We start from the raw sequence: 25,383 nt of genomic DNA, 5'->3' as shown, positions 1-25,383 counted from the left end.
GTAGTTGGACAAAAGGGAGTCAACTGTGTCCTCTGGTGTCAGGGCAGAAGTTGTTTTGTAGGATTTTCCTCATGGCTGTTTAGTCTCATCTGGTCCCAGGGCAGAGACCATTGTTTCCCAGAATTTTGTCTGAGGCCAGGTGAATCCCTGCTGGTCTCAGGGCAGAAGTCGTATTTTTCGTTTCTCAGGGCAACCTAGTTGGACAAAAGGGAGTCAACTGTCAACTTTGGTCTCAGGGCAGAAGCTGTCTGAGGGCAGGTGAATCCCTCCTGGTTTCAGGGCAGAAGTCGTATTTTTCTGTTCTCAGAGCAACGTAGTTGGCCAAAACGGAGTCAACTGTCTCCTATGGTCTCAGGACAGAAGTTGTCTGAGGGCAGGTGAATCCCTCCTGGTCTCAGGGCAACGTAGTTGGACAAAAGGGAGTCAACTGCCTCCTCTGGTCTCAGGGCAGAAGTTGTCTGAGGGCAGGTGAATCCCTCCTGGTCTCAGGGCAACGTAGTTGGACAAAAGGGAGTCAACTGCCTCCTCTGGTCTCAGTGCAGAAGTTGTCTGAGGGCAGGTGAACCCCACCTGGTCTCAGGGCAGAAGTCGTATTTTTCTGTTCTCAGGGCAACCTAGTTGGGTAAAAGGGAGTCAACTGTCTCCTCTGGTCTCAGGGCAGAAGTTGTCTGAGGGCAGGTGAATCCCTCCTGGTCTCAGGGCAGAAGTCGTATTTGTCTGTTCTCAGGGCAACATAGTTGGACAAAAGGGAGTCAACTGTCTCCTCTGGTCTCAGGGCAGAAGTTGTTTTGTAGGATTTTCCTCATGGCTGTTTAGTCTCATCTGGTCCCAGGGCAGAGACCATTGTTTCCCAGAATTTTGTCTGAGGGCAGGTGAATCCCTCCTGGTCTCAGGGCAACATAGTTGGACAAAAGGGAGTCAACTGTCTCCACTGGTCTCAGGGCAGAAGTTGTCTGAGGGCAGGTGAATCCCTCCGGGTCTCAGGGCAGAAGTCATATTTCTGTTCTCAGGGCAACATGGTTGGACAAAAGGGAGTCAACTGCCTCCTGTGGTCTCAGGGCAGAAGTTGTCTGAGGGCAGGTGAATCCCTCCTGGTCTCAGGGCAGAAGTCATATTTTTCTGTTCTCAGGGCAACATGGTTGGACAAAAGGGAGTCAACTGCCTCCTGTGGTCTCAGGGCAGAAGTTGTCTGAGGGCAGGTGAATCCCTCCTGGTATCTGGGCAGAAGTCATATTTTTCTGTTCTCAGGGCAACGTGGTTGGACAAAAGGGAGTCAACTGTCTCCTCTGGTCTCAGGGCAGAAGTTGTCTGAGGGCAGGTGAATCCCTCCTGGTCTCAGGGCAGAAGTCGTATTTTTCTGTTCTCAGGGCAACGTGGTTGGACAAAAGGGAGTCAACTGTCTCCTCTGGTCTCAGGGCAGAAGTTGTTTTGTAGGATTTTCCTCATGGCTGTTTAGTCTCATCTGGTCCCAGGGCAGAGACCATTGTTTCCCAGAATTTTGTCTGAGGGCAGGTGAATCCCTCCTGGTCTCAGGGCAACATAGTTGGACAAAAGGGAGTCAACTGTCTCCACTGGTCTCAGGGCAGAAGTTGTCTGAGGGCAGGTGAATCCCTCCGGGTCTCAGGGCAGAAGTCATATTTCTGTTCTCAGGGCAACATGGTTGGACAAAAGGGAGTCAACTGCCTCCTGTGGTCTCAGGGCAGAAGTTGTCTGAGGGCAGGTGAATCCCTCCTGGTCTCAGGGCAGAAGTCGTATTTTTCTGTTCTCAGGACAACGTAGTTGGACAAAAGGGAGTCAACTGTGTCCTCTGGTGTCAGGGCAGAAGTTGTTTTGTAGGATTTTCCTCATGGCTGTTTAGTCTCATCTGGTCCCAGGGCAGAGACCATTGTTTCCCAGAATTTTGTCTGAGGCCAGGTGAATCCCTGCTGGTCTCAGGGCAGAAGTCGTATTTTTCGTTTCTCAGGGCAACCTAGTTGGACAAAAGGGAGTCAACTGTCAACTTTGGTCTCAGGGCAGAAGCTGTCTGAGGGCAGGTGAATCCCTCCTGGTTTCAGGGCAGAAGTCATATTTTTCTGTTCTCAGAGCAACGTAGTTGGCCAAAACGGAGTCAACTGTCTCCTATGGTCTCAGGACAGAAGTTGTCTGAGGGCAGGTGAATCCCTCCTGGTCTCAGGGCAACGTAGTTGGACAAAAGGGAGTCAACTGTCTCCTATGGTCTCAGGACAGAAGTTGTCTGAGGGCAGGTGAATCCCTCCTGGTCTCAGGGCAACGTAGTTGGACAAAAGGGAGTCAACTGTCTCCTCTGGTCTCAGGGCAGAAGTTGTCTGAGGGCAGGTGAATCCCTCCTGGTCTCAGGGCAGAAGTCATATTTTTCTGTTCTCAGGGCAACGTGGTTGGACAAAAGGGAGTCAACTGTCTCCCCTGGTCTCAGGGCAGAGGCTGTCTGAGGGCAGGTGAATCTCTCCTGGATGAGCTGCAGCTGCTTGATTGATTTTTTACTGAGACCTGTAAAAACGCCATTACAATAATCTAACCTACTAAGAATAAATGCATGAACTAGTTTTTCCATGTCTTGTTTAGACAGAAGTCCTGTAATTCGTGCAATGTTTTTAAGATGATAATAGGCTGATTTAGTGATAGTCTTTATGTGGCTGTTAAAATTCAGGTCTGAGTCCATAACTACACCCAGATTTCTGGCTTGGTCAGTGGTTTTTAGTGTAATTGAGTGAAGTTGGCCACTGACCTCAAGCCTTGCGTTTTTGGGACCAAAAACAATGATTTCTGTCTTTTCAGCATTGAGCTGGAGAAAGTTCTGGCCCATCCACTGAGTGACTTGTTGGATACATTCATTCAGCGACTGTAATGGACTGTAGTCATATGGTGACACTGTGATGTAGAGCTGTGTGTCATCAGCATATGAGTGGTAAGCGATGTTATAATACTCCATGATCTGGGCCAGTGGGAGCATATAGATATTAAACAAAAGTGGCCCGAGAATAGCACTGCACTTAACACTGCATGAGTAAGGCGGTTAAACACAAATGATCCTGTGGTCAAACTCACTTTGCTGGTAATTAGCACACCATTAAACAACCAGCATCGCTAATGAAAATCTATCTGATTTGACTCAGTCACAAGTGTTCACAGATGAGGTAATGTTGTAGAGTTTTGTCCCTTAAATTTAGTCTTGTTGCCGACTTCCCTGTCCCCAAAGTAGTCCCAACCACATGAAACGCACTGTTAGCTTGAGTAAACTTGTGGATTTCTCTGGTTTGGACATTGTTGGAAACATTTGGGAAAATGTAAGTACACAATTCAACAAAATATCTAACAAAGACCTACAGAATTCATATATATCATATCTTTGAGTGGTCGCCATAGAGGAGGCTCAGACAAGGATTATTCAGTTGGTTGCAATCTTCAACAACACTGCTAGAAGTTATATTTCCTTTGTCACGTCATATAACCATTCATTTGCAGATACTATTAATTGAATATACTGACACTTATTCTGTTAGCAGTTAGGGCAATAGATTAAAAATAAAAATATATATACTATATACTGTACATCAGCCCTTTTGATCAGAAATTGCAGTTGTAATTTCCTGCAATGTGTTGGTTACATAAAGATAAATTCATGACAAAAGTGGCAAAAAAAGCTAAATAACTGCATGTCTACATGTCTGTCAGTTATTATTACAATATTGTGTTCACATTAATGAGAGAGTGAGAGATTCCTACCTTCCAGTCGTTACTGTCCTGGGAGCTGTAAGTTTCAATCAATGAGCTGTGGACACAATTTGCAGGGGAAAGAAATGACTTAAATTCTCTCATATCAAAGAAGTTTTGCCTTGTATCTAAAAATGGATACACTTGATGCACAGACCATGTTCTGAGCATACGCAGAAGGTGGACTCTGTGTTTACAACATTGATTCTTGGTGCTCACACAGTCAAAGATGCTGGACAGTGTTTCCCACATGTTGAATTTTTGATATGCCGACCACATTATCATCACCATCATATTGCTGCTGTTGTTTACATTCGCTCTGACGCAGATTCAAAAGATGCACTACGTGTTCATGTATATTTGTATATTAATCACAGTTCATAGTTCTTGTGTAGCAGTTTGCAAACTTTCATTTCGTTAGGCAGCCGTGTGTTGTTTTTAAATGATGAACTGAACTGAGTTGACCTGCCACATCAAAATGAAATCAGATGTTTTTGCATGGTTAATGGCTACACAACATTTAAACTTCATCTAATGCCAGATTGTATGCAGAGAAACTGACTGAATAAGAAAATCAAAGTTTGTGACTTTGGAGAAGTCACAAAAGCTGAGTTCTCCTGTTTTTAGTGAAGACTGGTGCTTTATTAACATGTATTTACTGGCTTGTATTGAGGCATTTGAATGACATGACATGACATAGCTCATAAAACCCTTTCACTGATATAATGCTGTTTCATATCATACCTAACTGAGGTGTGCGCACTGCTGTAGAGGTCAGCGTTGCATCGACTAAATGCACACCAGTCCACTACAGAGACGGGCAGCTGAAAATGAAAGGTGAAAACACCGTGATTAACATTAACACATAAAGTATAGGCAACTGCTGCTGCAGAATTTCATTTTTTTATTTCATTATTTATTACTTTCTGCAGCCTGTCGCCTTGGAGAGGGTTGGAGCAGAGAGTACAGGTGCCAGCTTGGGTCAGGTAAGTCTTCACGTCAATCATGTAGGCTCCTTTACGCTGCAGGGTGACCACGTCAAAGCCCTCCCCCACCCGGTTGTGGCCTGGTACAAATTCAGCAGACTCACACTGGCTGATGTTTCCGATTCGACAGGAGAAAACAGGAGAGTGGTAAGACAGAAAGAGGAGGAGGTAGAGGTGGGGTGGGGTTAATAAGGAGATCATGGCTGGAGTCGAAGACACACTGAAATATAAAGATATAAAAGACAAAAAGAGCACAAATTAGTATCATTTTAGTTGTAAAAAGATGATGAAAGGTGACAAGAACGGCAAATGCAGTAGGACATTGGGTTGTCTGTGCTCTCTGGGTTGTGAAACTGTGAATTGACACTCTCTAAATTACTTAAAAAATTCAAATTTCTTGTTTCTTGACAATGGCCAACGATGATTCTGGATTATGATTGGCTGGAAGTCTTGGATTAATTTTTTGTGCTATTATGAAACTGTACTGTAAGTAAAGACAGCAAAAATTAGGCTAAATCGCCAGCAACAACTAAAAGAAGGGAGCTTCTGGAGTAATAAACAGCCACAGTCACATCTGCTCTGATCCGAAGTTGTTTACTGACGAGCGAGAGCTTAGAGAGAACTAATTACAAAGTGGGTTTAGCTTCACTCTGGTTTGTCAACCTGACAGCAGCCGTGATCAGTAGAGGAGACCTCCACTGTCGTGTGTTTATGTTCTGTAATGTTGACTGCTGATTGGAGCTTGGAGGGGAAATTTACATTATATTATAACCTATATTTGATATCTTTGAATGGAGATTATTTTGTGAAAAACAAAATGACCTGTATCAATACAATTTTTGTAATTTGCAGCTCTTTAAATGTTAATTTTGTTCATATTAATTGCCTGTCAAAGCCCTGTTATCTTATTGCTCTGTGCCACAGATGTAATTGTTGTCAAAAATATTAAAAACACAATGAGACACACTGTTTATGTAGGAGATGTTCCTCCATAATGATGAATGACCAATGTAGTTTATTATGTGCGTTCTGCTGTAAACACTCCTGAGCACATGAAATGTGTATTATTCTGCAGCTAAAAAAGTCCCTAACAAAATCAATGTTTACTTCTGTTTGAGTCAAACTTGCTAAAAACTACAGTGCCCAGCTGTTTTTTGAGAAAAGAAAAAGTTACATCTGCAGAATGCATCAGTAGGCTCGGGGCTGAGTGCCACAGACAGGGAAGGGAAGATGGAAAGTATTAAAATAACATTGTTGGTTTTTGGTCTTTGCTGACTGTGACAAAAAAATAGATTAATGGCAACTTTTACTCGTGAAGCTTAAGTTTTTGTTGTGTGCGCAGATAATTGTGAGTTGTGTTTCATCTTCATTAGTTGCTGGTATGAGGAAATAAAGGCCCCTTTGTGTAACTGCTCTTTAATGTTTTACACTGATTCGTCTTGCCATGAGATAGTGTGATCATTGTTCCCAAGTTTTCCATGTATTATCAATATTGCCAAGATAAAAACTTTTTTTTTTTTTAACCTAAAATATGTGTCCTCTGTTGTGCTGCAGTTTTTTTTTTTTTTTTTTTTTTGCTATTTCAGCACAACGTGATATGCCTGTTCCTGGCACTATTACACCTTGGCAACTACATTTTATTGCTACTGTTATGTCATGTAAGGACTTTGAATTGCACAGTAGTAAGATGTTTTGACGACATTCTTTCCTTTGAAATAACCTCCACAGTAGAGATAATTGTGGTGTCTTATGGACTGATGTTGTGGAGGAATTATGATGACTTCTGTTAATTAGTATAGGATACCACTAATTTACGTCTGTGGCTCTGTTCTTATTCCTGATGTCTTGCTTCAGGTATGAGTTTGATGGTTTTTAAATACAGCTGAATACAAAATCACATCGTATGCATCTGACCCTCTCCAAAAGGTGCAAGTTGAAATGACTTGCAGACTATGATTCAGCTCAGGTGCACCTGTATGTCATTATGTGCCTGCAAAAGCTGTTGCAAGAGCCTTAGACTTAGAATTACATCATTTTATTGTCAGAAATATGCATATTTGACTTCTGCATCTGCTGATGTTTGATATCAGACTGAAGAGTTCTTTAAATGGTTCAACAACACTGTCAAAAATAGAGGTCAATATATTTTCCTAACATTTGATCTGGAAAAACCCACACAATCCCAACACACTATGTAGACCAAGAAACTCTACAGAAGTCTGGTGAAGTCTCTTGCAAATCTGTGTTGCCAGCCTCAGTGCCCAAATCACGCTCTTTGTCCACAGTATCGTGCAGCGTAGCATCTTTTCTAAGTAATTTAAAATGAATGGTCAATCTGATGTATTAAAGACTGTTAATGCTATCTTCCAGTTACATTCAAAAAGAGTTTTCTACCTGTTTGAAATGCAGAGAAAGTTGCTGCTCCGCTTCCATCAAAAACAGAACCAGCGAGAGAAAGACCCTTTGTTCTTTGTTTAGAGATAAGCAGACGATGAAGCGGTAACACTTTATAACAACGATCATAAGTAAGTCCTTTATAAGACATTAGTTAATGATAAACAAATCATGAACAAAACATTAATCCTTTGTAAATGATTAGTTAATACTAAATTAACATATCACAAATATGTTGTAAGTCATCTGCAAATGACTTGTTAAGCATGGAATATTCATGAACAAATCATTAGTAAATGATTACTTAATGATTTATTGATATATTATGAATGACTTGTGAGTGATTATAAGAAATTATTATTAATGAATGCTGTTAACAGATCACAAATATGTTGCAAGTCATCTACAACTGATTAGTTAATTATAAAATATTCATGAAATAATCATTAGTAAATGTTTACCTAATGATTTGTTATGTAATGAAAGAGGCCTGTTCTTCATTTTTTATAACTCGTGTAAATGTATTACTGAAGCATCTATAAGTCATTTACAAGTGCTCCCCATTGGATTTGGGTGAAATTTGTATTTTTGGTGAATATTTTAGTGAGAGGGACAATGTTTCATGAGGCTGGCTTAAGGCTGGGGTTGTGGTTAGGGTTAGGGTTACGGGGCTAGGGTTAGGGTTACGGTCTTCTTTCGACCGATTGACTCGAAATTGAACACAAATGTTGTCCATACTGGCAAAAGAAAGGCCAGCAGTTTTTATTGGATTTTAGTGAAATTTGTATTTTTGGTGAATATTTTAATGAAAAAAGTTGCCTTTTTCATGAAAACGTCGGCCATTTTTTTCAATAGCTTCCAGGTCTTTGGACCGATTGACTCGAAAATTTCTCCCAAACGTGGCCCTATACTGGCTGAACGAGACACAGCAGTCCCCATTGGATTTGGGTGGAATTTGTATTTTTGGTGAATATTTCAGTGAAAGGGGGCCATTTTTCATGAAAACCTTGGCCGATTTTTTCAATAGCTTCCAGGTCTTTGGACCGATTGACTCGAAATTTCTCCCAAACGTGGTCCTATACTGGCTGAACGAGACACAGCAGTCACAGCAGCATGCAAAAGCACTTGTAAATGACTTATAGATGATTCAGTAATACATTTACACATGAGTTATAAAAGATGAAGAACAGGCCTCTTTCATTACATAACAAATCATTATTAAACATTTACTAATGATTATGTCATGAATATTTCATAATTGACCAATCAGTTGTAGATGACTTACAACATATTTGTGATATGTTAACAGCATTCATTAATAATAATTTCTTATAATCACTCACAAGTCATTCATAATATATCAACAAATCATTAAGTAATCATTTACTAATGATTTGTTCATGAATATTCCATGCTTAACAAGTCATTTGCAGATGACTTACAACATAGCTGTGATATGTTAATTTAGTATTAACTAATCATTTACAAAGGATTATTAATGTTTTGTTTATCATTAAGTAATGTCTTATAAAGGACTTACTAACGATCGTTATTATAAAGTGTTACTGATGAAGCTTTGAAATCTTTTATCTTATCGGAGCTTATGTGGCAGAGTTAGCAAATCAGATGAGAGAAGGGCATTTCTAACGGCCCTCCCTTTAGTTCAGGTTAAAGAGGTTTATTAGTTTAGCTTGGGGTAAATTACTGGGATGTGAAACCAAGTGCTGCTGGAGCCTCTTTGACTTTTACCCTTCTGGAAGAAGGTGAAGTTGTGCCACAAATCCCCCCTCTCTTCCCTCAGGATAAACTGTGGTCATTTTGGTGACCCCTTAAACCTGCAGTGCAGGACACACAAACACATGTCTGTTACATTCAAACCAAATGAGTTCACCCGATGTTGATTATGTTTAAAAATGGCAGAATAATCTCTCTGTTTTGCAGTTAACTGACTTAAAAACCACTAGTAATGTGTTTTATGTCAACCAGCAAATATTGGTTTGCCAGACCTGAAGAGGGGACAAACCGTAGAGCTGGAGCAAATAGAGAGGCAAAGTCAGACCCCTTCAGTGGATCACCAGGGGACCTTATTTCAGAAAAAGTATGCGTGGTAGTTATGGCAAAAGTATGTAATTAGCTGGCAGAGTCTGATACTTTGAGTTTTGACCAAATGACATTCTCATTAGCGTCAGCTGTACTTTGTGTTTAGTGCTAATTAGCAAATATTTGAATGCTGACATGTGAAAATAAGATGCAGAACATAGCAAACATTAAAGCCCCGAAATATCACGATGTCAGCATTGTTAATGTGTAGCTCAAAGCTACTGTGTCTAGCACACTGACTGTATACACTCAAAGAGGCCACAGCCCTAACTATGCACAACTTTAAGCCTTAATATAATTCAAACCAGTGAGTATATTTCTCAAGAAAGGATAAATTAGCTATAGAGACCAAAACTGTTTTTTGTACCAGGCTGTAAACATGTTTACTTCTGCTGTATAGTTGGACATTTTAACATGGGATCTTATGGGGATTGACTTGCTTTTGGAGCCAGCCTCAAGTGGCCATTTGAGGAACTGCAGTTTTCGATACTTCTGCATAGGCCTCAATTCGAAGAGCTGGATACTGGTGTTTGGTTTGGCTTTTAGAGGGAAAGTCAGAACAAAATAAAACAATAAAATAATTATTTCATGTAAAGAAAATATGTTTTGGACACCCAGATTGGGAACCACTGCCCTACAAAATATAACAAAATGCCCCTATCTACTTGGTGTCTGAATTTTGTTGAGAAAGGTGAGAATGTTTCATATAACTTTATAATGTTTCCACATGTTAGGTGCTTTAATTCTAGATATATATTTTTTCCTTTAGCTCTGACACTTGTGCTGTACTTAAAGACACAACTCATGTTTTCATAGGCTTTATTTGCATGGGAAGGGACACAAAAATGATGCTTATGACAGACAATGAATAATAAAGATAATGAAAATGTATTTGAAAATATGAACTCTAAATAATTACCAACAACCACAAAGACATAAACCAAATGTAAAACAAAGGACAACCCCGTCCTGCAAAGTTCAAAACTGGATTGAACCTTTTATAATTTCAAATTGTCTCATAAAAAACAGTTTGACAAAAAAACCCACTAAATTCAAATCGTTAATGTTCATCAGTAATTTTGTTAAAAACAAGTAAAAAACAGGAGCCAATCTTTTTCAATTTCATGCAGTTTCATAATGTGAATATACCTTTGATTTTAACCCTACTGCAACACATATTGAAAGCAAATGTCTATAAAAAAAAATACGCTTTTTCAATTACAACTTTTTCGTACTTTCATTGACAACATAAAACAATGTAGTCAACAGATGTGATATCACACGTGCAGCACACCCAGAGTGTGTTTCTCACTGTGGAGATGGTCTATACTGTTGGCACCTGTTTCCAGTGAGGTGACGGTCGCAGGTCAGAGTGTACTGGACCTCAAAGCCACCTCTACCTCTCTGGGTCGAACAGGTGAATTTGTGTGTCCCCTGGCTCAGGTACTTTGTACATGATCCCAGACGGTCATCACGCTTCACATCCTTGCCCCAGACCTCGATCTTCAAACCTGAGTTTGTGTGCACCTTCATAAAAAACAACAACAAACAAAACAAATATTTATACAATGGGCCTAGCACATGACATGTTAGTAGACACAGATATAATCTTCCATCCATTAATATAGTATAATATAGTCTTAATGAAAAAGTTTTAGGTATAAGAACAAACTCTATGAGTGGTTGGGACCTATTTCATTTTACAAAAAGCTAAAGGTAATGGATTTGGCTGGCTGCAACTCAGTTACTTCATCAGCTAGTGGTACTTTGAGGCTGAATAATGGGATTAAAGTTATTTTAAGATGATCTGTGATGAGAAGATTTACTGACGTTGCCCGGATTATAACGCGCGTTCCACCAGGGGTAGTTTGACCGGATCCAATGAGTGCTGCGATAGAAGGAGCCGTACCACATCTTAGCATAGCTGTGAATAAGAGAAAACAAGGAAAAGCAACTCGTGAATTAATGTCGTAGTTTGATATACCAGCTTCAGATCTCAATTCCTGACCTTGCTCTACTCACACCGCAGTCTTGCCCGTCGGATCTCCTTTCAGGTTCCAGGCTCTGATGATGGTCACCACCAGGTTTCCCCTCGAGGCCTGTTTAGGACAGCAGTTGGGGGCCAGGTTGGGAGTATGCAAACCACAATATGGTTGGCTGGGTGGCTTCCTCACTGCGTTGTCTCCTAAGTACTGCTCTATGGCAGCCTTCATCCCTGACTTCTGTGTCTCAGTTCGCACCAGCTCATACATTGGCCTAAGGCTGTATGAAACAACATCTGGTTGGTCCTTGAGAGTGGAGAGCCAATTCCTGTAGCCCACAGAGTCATTATGAGTGAGTGAAAACTCCCCCAACCAATCACTGCCTCCTACCACCTCAGTGAAGTGTTGGTGGAGACCAGAGCTGTACGAGGTGGAGAAGCCCTGGTTCTGTTGGACTTTCTTGCAAGACTGTGGGTTAGCAGATAATGACACCTTCCCGAGGCCAATAGAGAAACCCAGTGATAAGCAGGAGTGGACCTAGAGGACAGGACAGGAAATAAAAGCTCTACGTTATGTATCCACAGACAAGTTTGAAACTGTAATGAGTGGAGAGACAATAACACATGCAGATATGTCCATACAGAGCGTGAGGGGCCACTGAATGGTGTGATGAGCGTGAAGCTCAGTCAGACTGTGGCTGTGTTGTGTACGCTGTCCAGAATGTGTCAAATGTACCTCGGTGGAGGAGAGTCCATTCAGTGTTGACAAACAGGTTTGTGCAGCTGTGACTCGCCTGAGTTGCCCTCCAAGGTCAACCTGAAATGAAGAACAATGTTAGTGAGAGAAAAAATGTTGTTTTTTTTTAACAACAGGTGTTATTTTATTTGTGAAATAAGGAAATTAAAATTGTGTGTGTGTTTTAACCTGACGGATGTAGTGTGTGCCGTAGGTATATATGAGCTCTCTGTACTGAGCCCTGGTGGAAGCGTTGTAGTGACTCGGCAGTCTGGCCAAATCCTTTCTGAACTCAGAGCTGAGTGGCGGTGTGCTGGACACCCGGTAACTAGACACAAAGAGACAGAATAGTTCATTATCTCAACAAACTTGACTGAAGAAACATCAGCTGTGATGCGAGAAATCTTCACACCCTACCGATAATGGCTGCAGGTCACCCCATGAGTGCTGAAAAAGTAGCGGTCCTCACTGGTCTTTTGTGAAGCGAACTTATATGCAGAGGAGCGAGTTCCTCCCACCTCCAGGCCGGCAGACACAAACTTAGCCACGTTTATACCAACCTGACAAATTAAATAAAAAATAAAAGCTTGTGAGCTGCTTGATGTTTACCTTAAATCACCATTACAATGCGTATGAATAAACCATTAATTTGTTGATACTTGTTCTGTTTTGTATATACAGTATATTGTATATCAGATCGTAGAATTTGCAGTTTAATTTAAAGTTTTATTTACCACAATGTGGTGGTTTCTCCAAAAAACATTCAGGACAAAGGCGGGTACTTCAGTGGTAAAATGAGTGAAATATTTAAGTGTCTATCACTTATGATAATAATGATAATAATATAGTTTCCTACCTTCCAGTCGTCACTCGTCTGGGAGGTGTGAGTGTCGATCAATGAGCTGTGGACACAATTTACAGGATGAATTCACAATTAAAGGTCTTTTATTTTAAAGGTCACTTTACAGCTTTTTAACTTACACTAACATGATGAATACAGACGATTTAGGAAGAGGAAGACAGTGGTTACAGTACATGTTGAATGGGATTGACGTACACTTTCAGAATACTGTGTGTAAATACATTTTGGGCTGTTTGTGTCTAAAATATTACAGATATTAGAAAAGGTCAGCGAGAAATCACAAAGGCTGAGTTCTCTTTGCTCTTCAGCTTTAGCAGTGACTATTTACTGGCTTGTATTGAGGCATTTGAATGACTTTAAGGTATAAAAATGGCTGATAAAACCCTTTCACTGATATAATGCTGTATCATATCATACCTAACTGAGGTGTGCGCACTGCTGTAGAGGTCAGCGTTGCATCGACTAAATGCACGCCAGTCCACTGCAGAGACTGGCAGCTGAAAATGAAGGTGAGAACACCGTGATTAACATTTACACGTAAAGTATGTGCAGCTGTTGCTGCAGAATTATTGTTTGTTTATATATTTATTACTTTTTGCAGCATGTCGCCTTGAAGAGGGTTGGAGCAGAGAGTACAGGTGCCATTTGGGGTGAGGTAAGTCCTCACGTCAACCAGGTAGGCGCCTTTACGTTGCAGGGTGACAATGTCAAAGCCCTCCCCCACCAGGTTGTGGCCTGGTGCAAATTCAGCAGACTCACACTGGCTGAGGTTTCCGATTCGACAGGAGAAAACAGGAGAGTGGTACGACAGAAAGAGGAGGAAACTCAGGTAGAGGCAGGGTGGGGTTGATGAGGAGGTCATGGCTGCAGTCGAAGACACACTATTTCAGAGAGAGATAAAAAAGATAGATCAGAACACAAATGAGTATCATTTCAGCTCTAGATGATCATCAGTAAAGGGAACAAGAACTGCAAATGTTTGAACACAGACTTTGTTGTTCAATTACTAGGTTGAGGGATGAAAAAACCTCTGTATCTTTATCATTATTTAAGTTAAAATTGTCAAAATTAAATGATCTGAATTCATAAATATCCCCAGAGTTGAGTGGGATTTTTTTTTTTTTAAATAACTTACACTAAGAAATGAAACTGTAACGGCCTACTGACACACACCAGTGCTTTTTAAATAGATGTGATTTTGGCATTGTTTGATTGACATGGTGAAGTTGAATTTGAAGTTGTGGATGTGAGGCATATGAACGACTGTTAGTTGGTCGGTCAACGTTATTGTGTCTTACGTGCTGAGCATTTTTCATATTGTATGTCCTTTCGATGCACTGTTTGAAGATATGAGCTCAGAAGAACCAGTCTCCTGAGGTATCCTGAACATTTGTGAGATTTTTCTCTGACCTTTATTTATTATAAAGTTGCCAGCATCAGAACCCAAATCATTCTCTCTGTCTACTGTACCATGCAGTGGCGCTTCTCAGGTTTAAAAGTCATTAAAAATTGCCTCTCAGTCTGATCTGTTAAAGACTGTTCCTGTGACATTTTAATAAAAGAGCTTTCTACCTGTTCCAAGTGCCCAAAGTGTTGATGTCGTTGCTCCACCTGCAGTCATCAGAATCAGAACCACGGAGAGAAAGACCCTCTGTTGTTTGCTCAGAGGAGCAGAGCATGAAGCTTTTTATAGTCTATCCCAATGGAGCTAAAGAGGAAGTAAAAGTAAAAAACAAGGGAGTGGTAAGTTGGAGATAAGGATAGTAAAAACTTTCTCCAAGGTCAAAGTAAATGGACTTGGATTTAATTGCTGGGATGTTTGAACAAGACAGAGTTTAAACTTGTTTTTGTCAAAAGAAAAATGCAACAGAAATCATTTTTAAAAATGCATAATTCTGCAAAGTGCTAGTAGAAGTAGTAGGCTACAATGTCATGGTAGCTGTGTATAGAGGTGGTCTTTGGGGATCAGTTACCTATCAAATATCTAATAAAGGCTTAAAATATATTTCTCAGAGACCTGGGAAAGACAAAATATAACACCCCCAGTCACACACTGCACAAGAGCATAGCAGATACACATTGTAAAATATTACAGGCCAACACAATTGCAAATACTTCACTACATGTCTCTTAGTTAGAAAGTAAATGTGATTTATTCTCAAGAAAGAAAAGCTCGGTGCTCAATGTTTAATTTATAAGATTGTGATTTTAAAAAAATGGCCATCGTAATTGGAAAACGAGCAAATGAATTAAACTCTTTAGAAAGATAGCAGATGATTCTTGTTAGTGTTTGACAATATATGCTTGGATTTTTTTCAGCATTTAACACCAAGCTAAGTTTGTGAAGAAGGGACTCAACAACAGAGAAGTAAAGATCGTTATCAGTGAATGGTACATTGCATTTGTTGAATTGCAATGCTGCGAAATCACATCTTTCCATAAATCTTTGTATTTGTGCAGACAAGCTGATGATGAATGAATAACTATCCTACAAGGAAGGATTGTGTTATTTACCGCTACACGTGAGCTGTCCCATCAGGTTGGAAAGTAGCCAAACAGGTTATATAGATTTTCTTTTGATACTCCGGTTTTACACTTTATGTCCAACTGACTTTTCCTCTCGTCCACCTGTGTTAATAAATGTCAGGCTGTTGAGTCTGTGTATCCCACATACAGCACTTTACGCTGCAGGTTTGCTGACACAATTAGACATAATTCCCGCTGTTTCTATACCTATTCCCTTTTATCATTTATTCCTGTTCAAGCACTATTTCATCTTTTTTTTTATTAACCACCTTTATCTTATATTCATCACTACAGAGCTCAGGGAGATGTGTTGCTGTTCTTGCACAATGACAGTTTAATCTTGACAAATCTTATCCATTTTATTGCTTCATACCGTTTATTACTTGCTTTTACTGCTATTATACTTTTTTTTACTAGTATTGGAGTCTCTCAGTCATAGAGCTTCACAAGAGTGTATTTGTATTGTTGTTAATGTTTTGCCAACTGGGAAAATTCACCTGAATGCCCTCTCAAGTTGGAACAACAACTCGGAAAGTCAGAAAAAATGTTGGTATGAAGAAACAAAGTCATTGTATTGTTTCCTTTGCTCTTCCTTGTCACTCAAATACTGGAAACAGCTGTCAATAACAGTTCTTTTTGGCGTCCATGTTGCTGCCACATTTCAACATGACATTGTGCAATCAACATTTACTTCATAATGATACGTTAAAGTAAAAAACTGTTCTACTACAGTTTAACATCTGCTCCGACTCCTTAAACTCCTCCACACATATACAGTATACTGTTGTTGTGCAGATATACAGTATTGTTAAGGGTCTTCAAATATAGATATATTTATGATTTGCTCATTCATTGACTTGTTGTGTTCAGTCAAGTCAATCCACATAGCGCACAAGCTGCTCGTATTTCTCAGGTCTACTGATGCCCCCTGAGCATTTATCACAGACTTGACAGTTGCATCATGCAACTTTTACATGTTTGCGTGATTGAACATGGTGCTGCTCTTCATTGTTGTCGGTTTATGTGAGGTAATGCTCATCTGGTTCAAACATAGAGTTTACAGCTGTGAGATGTCACCTGTATGCTGTCCGTCATGTTGTACGTACTGCCATAACAGCCTGATCCATCCATTTGTTGTTATGTTGGGTTTTTAGAGGTTGTTTTCAGAGTACATCACATGTGTACCTATACTGTAAGTCGCTTTGGAACAACACAATTATAAAACCTGTTTCCTGTCATAGTAAAGACATGAAGCACATTTTCAAACATTTAATTACATGAAAAGATCACACAAAATTGACAAAATGTGACAGGATTTGACAGTTATGTAAGTAACTAAAATTGGAAAATGATAACAGTTACAATCTGCAGTACAACTGTAAACTGACCCACCACCGAAAAAGCATCACTCACAAAGATCACAGCAGCTGATAACACAATGATTATGCTGACAGCCTTTTTTTATATTTGTGAAACCAAACAAAATGGTTTCACAAAATGTTTCACTTTAAAGTAAATATGTCAGCATGAGAATTTACCTGTAATTTAGTCTGAATATTATGATGTCTTAAGGGTAGTAAAATAAATGTATGAGCTCCTCAGCCTCAACGTCTTACAGTGCTTGTGTATCAGTGAACCACTGTGACACATAATAAAAGAAAGTAATCAATGGATCTAAGTCACCTTTTTTGTTTGCCAAAGCGTACATATGTGCTCTGCCAATCACTTGTCCTGTGTTCTCCTTTGAGAAAAAAGGTTTGAGGTTTTCATTAATTCCGACTAAATAGCGATCAGGTTTCCTTTTACATAGATGGAAACCTTGTTTTGATACATCTAATCAAACATTGCAAGAAGCAGTAAAGTCAGCAGTTTATTACAGGCAGAGCAAATGGTCACACTTTGCAAACTTGCAGCCGCTACACATCACATTAACTACAGACTCTGAACAAGAAACCATGTTAGCTTCCCCGCTAGAGACTCCTTCTGCTCTAACTAACCAACATAACAACACCTCTTGTCCTGCACCTTAGCTTGCTGAACGAGCTGCCACATAAACATTCACAGAGAAACTACTAACATCAGTTTGCAGGCTCGACAGCTGCTAAGCTGCAAAATTCACTTCAGTCTGGTCAGACGTTGGTTGTGCTCCTTACTCTTCAATGACACTACAACATGCCATCAGCTCATTACATCTAGCTACAGCGCAATTTTGTTTACGTTGTCTTTCCTTCCCTCTGGTGTAACACACTGGCAGCCTGCCGGCTACTGTCAAAAACTTCTAAGAATACATTAAAACACATTGACATTATATTTGAATACAAAAATGGATGCTGAGATGTGATTTTAGTTGGATTTAAAGAAAAGAAAGCAACATTTGTGAATAGTGTATCCACTGTATTTCTCACAGTGGAGATGGTTTGTAACGTTCACACTTGTCTCCAGTCAGGTGAGCATCACAGGCCAGAGTGTAACTGAACTCAAAGTAACCATAGTCAGCCTGACACCTGAAGTTGTGCGTCCCCTGGCTCAGGTGTTTTGTACATGATCCCAGCAGGTCATCATACTGCGGGTCCTCGTCCCAGACCTCGACCTGCAAAGTCTGGTTCATGTCCACCTTAAAAAAAGTACTCATAATTGAAATTAAATCCAAAATGCTGTTATCCTTCAAATCTTGAGTTAAGGTTTCTCATGAATAACTTGAACAATTAACGTACATTCTGCGCTAATGCCTGTAATTACAGGAAACATGTAATTATATGGTAGTGGATGGAAACAAGCATTCATTTCATTTTCTTTTTCTGATTTTCCCAAAATAAAATAAATAAAATGCGCAATACGTTTGAATCGAAACTTAGCGACTGACCCATAATCTTTCCATCTATCCAAATGTCTTTGTTACAAACCAGTCACTAGAAAGAAATTCAACTGCTCATCCCCAAGAAATCGGCGGAAGTGGTTTACAGAAAGACTGCTTGCATGTCACGCTTCTCTTTGTGGTGACTTTAATTGTGGAATTGAAATGAAGAGGAAAGCTCGACTGACACTGCTTCTCACTCAGCAGGGTAGGAATATGCAAAATTGTATGGTCCCCCACAGCTGATATGATAGCTCAGCAGACAGTAATATCAAGAAAGACAACTGGATAGCCTACTGCTTTCAAAGATGATCCCCCATTCACTCCTATGAAAGTCATTTGGCTGAGAACAAGCATGTTCAAGACTTCTTCTGGCCAAGCTGGCTGACTTCCTATTGGCTCCCTGCACATGTGAATGGGATAGAATAATTGGATTGGCTCTTTCAGACTTTCCAAATGTTATTGGATTGAATGAATCAAGCTTTGATATAAAATAAGAGCCTTTCTGCACCAGTGTGTGTCACAAGATGATCCTGGAAGTTGAACATTAAGTATAGTCATTACACCAAAACCATCTCACAGCCCAGCTGTCAATACTGCAGCTATGCCTGTCAAGGTCTGTTCTTGCATGGTATATATGTAGTTTACAGTGATAATGGGCTACCCAACTTTGACCCTTGTCTGTTACTTGACTTCACTAAACATAAACTTTCATCTTAACTTTGCTTTTCTATTTAGTTTAGTTTTCACAGAAAAATTGTTTTCAGATGGCATACAGTGATTATAGATATTCATAGATTCATTATGATAATGACTGATAACTTGGATAAAGGACATCAGACCTTAGATTTCTTTGAGGCCAAAAATTTGGATTGAAGTTGTTTTTAGATGATCTGTAATGAGAAGTTTTACTGACCTTGCCCAGATCAAAATGAGCGTTCCACTCAGGGTTGTCAGAGTAGACCACAGGTGTCTTGTAAAAGCTGGAACCATACAACACCTTAGCATAGCTGTGAGAAGGAGAAAACAAGGACTGTCTGACAACAAGTCACTGACAACTTATTCATTCATTATCTATAGCCACTTTGCAGGGTTGGGGTGGGGTGGTACACTCTGGACAAATTGCCATTTCATCACAGGGCTGACATACAGAGACAAACAACCATTCACACTCACATTCACACCTACAGTCAATTTAGAGTCACTGATTCACCTAACCTGCAGTAGGAAGTACCTGGAGACAACCCCCACAGACATGGGAGAATATGCAGCACTGCACATACTATGTGTATGACCTTTCGATCTGAATCACTGGCTTCACTCCATTTACCCGTCAGTCCCGCTCAAATCATCTCCAAATAGACCCCTGGCTCGGATGATGGTCACCTTGAGTGTTCCCCTTGAGGCCCTTAGAGGACAGCAGTTGGGGGCCAGGTTGGGCACTTTCCACCCACAATCTGGTTCTCTGGGTGAATTTCTCACTGCGTTGTCTTGTAAGTACTGCTCTATGGCAGCCTTCATCGCTTTCTTCTGTGTCTGATTTGGCACCAGCTCATACATTGGCCTAATGCTATGTGAAACAAGTTCTGGTTTCTCCTTAAGGGTGTTCAGCCAATTCCTGTAGCCCAGGGAGTCATTATGAGTGAAAGAAAACTGGCCCGACCAACCAGTGCCTCCTATCACCTCCGTGTGGTGCTGGTAGAGATGACCTCTGTGCTGGGTGGGCTGGTTAAGTAGGACACTTTTGCAAAAATGGTCATCAGGTAATGTCAACTTCCCCAGGCCTACAGAGAAACCCTGTGATAAGCAGGAGTGGACCTAGAGGACAGGAGAGAAAATAGGATGCTATTTGTAGTCGAATTAAGTTGTGCCACTATGTTGAGATGGTGCATTACAATGCTCATACTGACATGCACATACAGTATATACTGTGCATGTTAAATATTGTGTTGGGAGGAGTCGGGAGTCAAACCACCAACCCAGCAATCAATGGATGACCTGCTCTACAAAATCTACTTACAAACATCCGTGTTTGTTCAATTGTGCTTAGTTCTAAATTATTTGTATCAGGGTGCCTGTTAGCTCAGTTGGTAGAGCAGACATCCAAGCACAGAGGCTTTGTCCTGCTGCAGTGGCTCAGGGTTCAAGTTCGACCTATAGTTTTTGCTCTGTGTTGTCCCCCTGTCACATCTCTGAGATGCCCCGTTAGTAAAGCCAAAAAGGCCAAAACAAAAAATACTTTTGTCACACCGCGGTGAGGGGTGTCTTGTCCTGGGTTTTTTGTCTCATGAACTTCCTGTTTTATTTTGAAAAGTCACTCTCCTCTCGTTTCAGGTCACTTGCCCTTCCTCATGTGCCACCTGTCTGACGTCTCCCCTGATTCCTAATTGTTTCCACCTGTGCTCCCTCACCTGATGTGTCTTATAGTCTGCGTCTCCCTTTGTTCTGTGCCAGAGTGTCTTGTGTTCGTCCAGCACCCCAGCCCTAATCCACAGCCCTGTTCATAGCCACGCAATCAAGTTTGTATTTCTTGCTTCCTCTTTAATGAGTGATATTTTGTTTGTAATTGTTTTTGTTCTGAGATTCTAGTTAAAGTTTATGGCCATTTGTTTGCCTCCGGTGGAGTGCCTCTTTCTGTTTCATTAAGTATTTTCATAGTCAGTCGTGAGTGTAGTTCTGTTTCTAGCTTTTTCCTCTGGTCGGAGTGATTTTCTGTTCATAGTTTTTGTAGCCATTTGCGCCAGAGTAGTTTAGTTGTCAGCCTTTTGCTTTGCCTCCACAGGAGTGATTTTCTGTTTTATTATCCCTTTTCTCTGAGGTCTTTTGCCTCAATTCTGTTTTTGTTCTGTTCTTTGTAAATTAGCCCTCAGAGTAGAATTCTTGTTACATAGCCTATTTGTTTAATCACCTTGTTAAAGTTCAAGTAAAGAGAACAAATTCTTGAATAAAGCCTGCTCCTATTGCTCTTAATCTGCTTCTGAGTCCTCCTTCCCTGTCCAGGCCTGACAACTTTAATACTTTACTATTATTTGTATTTTTTTAGATTTATATTTTGACGTTCTTTCAAAGCAAGAATTGCATTTGTGTTTGTGCAAATAGAGCGTGTGTATAATTGCTCATTTGGATACTGCATAAACTGTACAGGCATGTGTGCTGCATGTACCTCACTGGAGGAGAGTCCATTCAATGTTGACAAACAGGTTCTTGTAGCTGTGACTCGCGTGAGTCGTCCTCCAAGATAAACCTGGAAACAAACAGGGGAGAGTGGGGTAAGAAGTGCCATTTTTTACTTAAAGTGCCTTTAAAGCAAGGAGATTCCAGTAATGCGTCCAACTAAAATATGTACATACAGTTTAGGATGTTGTGCATCCCTGGGAACAATCACTTTGGATCTTAAATAAACTGTTTGGGAAATATAGCTTTAGAAAAAAAAGTGGTTTCGTGCCACAACTTGTCCCCGGTGCGGGGTAAGTTGTGCCATTAGAGAGAATACACTGGGGTAAATTGTGCCATTGATAATTGAAGTAAAACAGATCATTTCAATCTCACAAACGATAATACCATATAAAAGCAAGACAAATTCAATACAAAATTACTTATTTACGTTTATTTAAAGTTTTAACAACATCAAAAACGACTTTTCTATAACAAGGCCGATACCATCACATGAACACCTAATCGACTCTTCACAGATCCAGCCTATTAGGCCTATAACTTAACATCCTACTTGTCAATGCTGCAGGGAAATATGAACTTCCAAGTTTTGTGGTGTGGGTGGTTTACTTAAAGATAGTTAACCCTGTCTGTCTTCTGTTTGTATTTACGTGGCATGATGGATTGTGGTCTAAAATTAAGAATGTCACATAGTTTTAGTGATCAAATGTAAGAATACAATTTACAATAACAACAAAAAAATAAATGTGTGTGTGTCAACCTGGTGGATGTAATGTGTGCCATAGGCCCATATGAGCTGATTGTACTGAGCCCTGGTGGAGGAATTGTAGTCACTTGGCAAACTGCTCAAATCCTTCTTGAACTCGGAGCTGAGGGGTGGTGTGTTGGACACGCGGTAACTGGACACAGAGAGACAGAATATTTTATTATCTTAAATAAGATTATCTCAACAAATTTGCCTGATAAAATCTCTGCTGTATCAGTGGAGAGATCTTTAACAACCTACCGATAATGGCTGCAGGACATCCCATGAGTGCTGAAAAAGTAGCGGTCCTCTCTGGCCCATTGTGAAGCAAACTTATACACAGAGGAGTGAGTTCCTCTAATGTCAGAGTTGTTTGACTTAGACAGACTTAAGCCATCCTGGTAAAACCATGAATGAAAAAAAACAATAGGAGACCATCTTGTGATGGATCACACCGGCAGTGTATCAGTCATAATGTTCCTGTTCTGACCCGTGACTACTCGGTAGTGATGATTACATTATTACATGAGATTAGACCCATCTATGACTTGGCCTTCATTTTGATCTAACCTACACAGCTGTGACGTTTTGTGACTTCATCGTTTGTACTGACAATGTCTATCCACTCACTGACAGACAAACATATAAAAACACACACACCTTTTCTGTGTGTGTGTGTGTGTGTGTGTGTGTGTGTGTGTGTGTGTGTGTGTGTGTGTGTGTGTGTGTGTGTGTGTGTGTGTGTGTGTGTGTGTGTGTGTGTGTGTGTGTGTGTGTGTGTGTGTGTGTGTGTGTGTGTGTGTGTGTGTGTGTGTGTGTGTGTGTGTGTGTGTGTGTGTGTGTGTGTGTGTGTGTGTGTGTGTGTGTGTGTGTGTGTGTGTGTGTGTGTGTGTGTGTGTGTGTGTGTGTGTGTGTGTGTGTGTGTGTGTGTGTGTGTGTGTGTGTGTGTGTGTGTGTGTGTGTGTGTGTGTGTGTGTGTGAAAATGGGTTCTTACAGACACCTTTGGTAGCATGAACAACCACAAACATATTGTCGGATCGTCAACATGTTCTCGCATGTCGTTGCAGGTGTGATCCCATCACAAGATGGTCTCTAGTTTTGCAAATATTTCTCTTGTTCTGTAAGCGTTAAGAACTTATATTAATGACAGTACAGTATATTCAAGACAAATTAATGAGCTGTTCTCCTGCATGTATGTATTTTCTTTAGGCAGCAAGGTGCTGCAAAATCTGCTCATATCAGCCATTTCGATCCCAACTTGTAGTCTAAGGTTTTTATTCACTGTTTGTTTCTACAAACCAAACTCGGGACAAACGCACCCCAACAAAAGGATTGTATGTCTACACATCTATCAATGAAATGTTCATTTCATGTCAACAATAGCTGAGAAGTTTCCTACCATCCAGTCATTACTGGTCTCAGAGCCGTAGTTGTCAATCAATGAGCTGTGAACACAATTTGCAAGAAAAAAAACAAAATCAAAAGCTACAATTGAGAGAGAAAACTTTTGGACCTGTTTCGTGACTCTGACTCTGTGACATTAAACCTGATCTTGTAGACAATAAATAGGGTGCTGGATTTTACTGGCATCTATTGACGCTCTGGAACAACATATACTTAAACATATGGAAATGTCTGATACAAGTGGTATTCATTGACATGATGCCATATAATACAGTACAGTACAGTACCTAACACTGTGGTCTTCATTGCCGTAGATGTTATCATTGCATCGGTTCATTGCACCCCAATCCCTTACAGAGATTGGCAGCTGAAAATAAGGTAAGAACACCATGGTTAGCATGCACACATAACGTGTGCAACTGTTAAAGTTGCTGCTGAATTCTTGTTTATTTATAAATTACTTTCTGCAGCCTGTTGCCTTGAAGAGGGTTGGGGCAGAGAGTACAGGTGCCAGCTTGGGTGAGGTAAGTCTGCACGTCAATCAGGTAGGCTCCTTTATTCTGCAGGGTGACCACATCAATGCCCTCCCCCACCAGGTTGTGGCCTGGTACAAATCCAGAGGACTCACACTGGCTGCGGTTCCCAGTCTGACAGGAGAGAACAGGGGAGCGGTACGACAGAAAGAGGAGGAGACTCAGGTAGAGGTGGGGTGGAGCTGATATGGAGGTCATGGCTGGAGTCAAAGAGACACTGAAATATATCAGAAAGACGAAGAGTAAAAAAGGACATCAGGAACAGACAGCAATAAAAGGAAAGATGGACCAAAGAGCACAGACACTCAACAGAGGAAGACAGGAAAAAAGTTGTTATAAACACAAGTTTGAGGTGTTTGGATCATAAAGAAGATACCATCTGTCAGCACGATGAAAGTTTGATTTTCATTTTTAGAAGCAGTTCTAGTGTCACATTATTGGTGATCTTAAACAATATAATCTATCCTGTCTTGATCACATTAAATAATGTATTTTTTAGGAACATACATGTGAAATTGAAGAGCAAAACATGAAACGTGTTGTTGATTTTGGAGCTGCATACTGTCAACAAAAGCCAGACAAACTGTGTGCTTTTGCTGATTGGAAAAGAGCCTGATGTTCAGACTTTGTCCTGTGGGCACAGATATTTACAATTAAAGATTCCAAAATATATTGATATTATATTACTGGATGTGAATTATTGATGCACTGATGTGTAAACATCACTGTGGTTGTTGCAGGTGGTAAGGGTGATGCATTTAATGACCTTATATACTGTAAAACTGACTTAGTCCATAAAAATACATCATCATTTTTTAGTACCATAGTGTGCTTAAGTTTTATTAATTAAAATATGGTGTAGGCTATCAGGCCACAAAAACAAAAGAAGAAAAGAAAAATGATGGTATGTGAGTTTACAAACTATTATTGCCTACCTTAGTAAGTAAAAACATGAAAATACTATTGCACCAAAGACAGACAACAAAACAGAGCCAGCAATCACATTTTTTAAAAGAAAGAAAGAAAAACTTACCACAATCCACCAAGAGTTGGTGATTTCTTAAATTCTTTTTATCAGACTCGTCAGAGTCAAAATAAGAAATAATAAAAAAATAATTAAATTTGACTTGTGAACTGTCACGTTACAGACCTGCGTCTGCTGGCCAGGCTGCAGGTGTCCTAGTTTATGTGGGACTGCACAGCATTTTTATCCCCTGTCCCTCACATTGAGACGACCTCCCACATTTTGATTGGCTATAGTTTTCAATAGTCAAGACAGATGCTTTTGACACACTTTCCTAAAATCGGTTTTCTATCTAATGGCTGTGAGGAGAAATCAGGGGAGGCTGTCATCACAG

The 25,383-nt window shown here is 40.2% G+C and overlaps 1 protein-coding gene and 2 pseudogenes across 3 annotated transcripts in view; all 3 read right to left on the bottom strand.

The window, feature by feature from the left end:
- The window catches only part of LOC311273111 (perforin-1-like), a 32,428-nt pseudogene extending 27,512 nt beyond the window's left edge, over window positions 1-4,916 (bottom strand). The window contains exons 1-3 of the transcript in view: window positions 4,653-4,916; window positions 4,474-4,553; window positions 3,742-3,787 (exon numbers count right to left, since the gene is read on the bottom strand). The product of the transcript in view is annotated as a perforin-1-like (transcript). The remainder of the gene's footprint in view (window positions 1-3,741; window positions 3,788-4,473; window positions 4,554-4,652) is intronic.
- Window positions 4,917-10,329: 5,413 nt separating this feature from the next.
- LOC311273104 (perforin-1-like) lies at window positions 10,330-13,650 on the bottom strand (the record flags this gene model as incomplete). Its single annotated transcript, XM_084379988.1, has 9 exons — window positions 10,330-10,736; window positions 11,040-11,133; window positions 11,232-11,728; window positions 11,927-12,007; window positions 12,116-12,254; window positions 12,344-12,486; window positions 12,783-12,828; window positions 13,206-13,285; window positions 13,381-13,650. The coding sequence occupies 9 exons, from the start codon at window positions 13,648-13,650 to the stop codon at window positions 10,518-10,520; spliced, it is 1,569 nt and encodes a 522-aa protein (XP_084236114.1). The 3' UTR covers window positions 10,330-10,517.
- A 3,877-nt stretch (window positions 13,651-17,527) lies between these two features.
- On the bottom strand, window positions 17,528-25,133 carry LOC311273098 (perforin-1-like; annotated as a pseudogene). Its single transcript has 11 exons — window positions 25,059-25,133; window positions 23,954-24,242; window positions 23,780-23,859; window positions 23,488-23,533; window positions 22,349-22,485; window positions 22,103-22,241; window positions 21,332-21,412; window positions 19,499-19,986; window positions 19,085-19,178; window positions 17,720-17,928; window positions 17,528-17,589 (listed from the first exon to the last, which is right to left on the bottom strand). The product of its transcript is annotated as a perforin-1-like (transcript).
- Window positions 25,134-25,383: the final 250 nt, after the last annotated feature.

This window comes from Pagrus pagrus, assembly GCF_965226575.1.
Source record: "Pagrus pagrus genome assembly, chromosome: 2".
Taxonomy (NCBI): domain Eukaryota; kingdom Metazoa; phylum Chordata; class Actinopteri; order Spariformes; family Sparidae; genus Pagrus; species Pagrus pagrus.
Note: the sequence above shows the minus strand (reverse complement) of the source record. Positions and strands in the feature narration are given on the sequence as shown.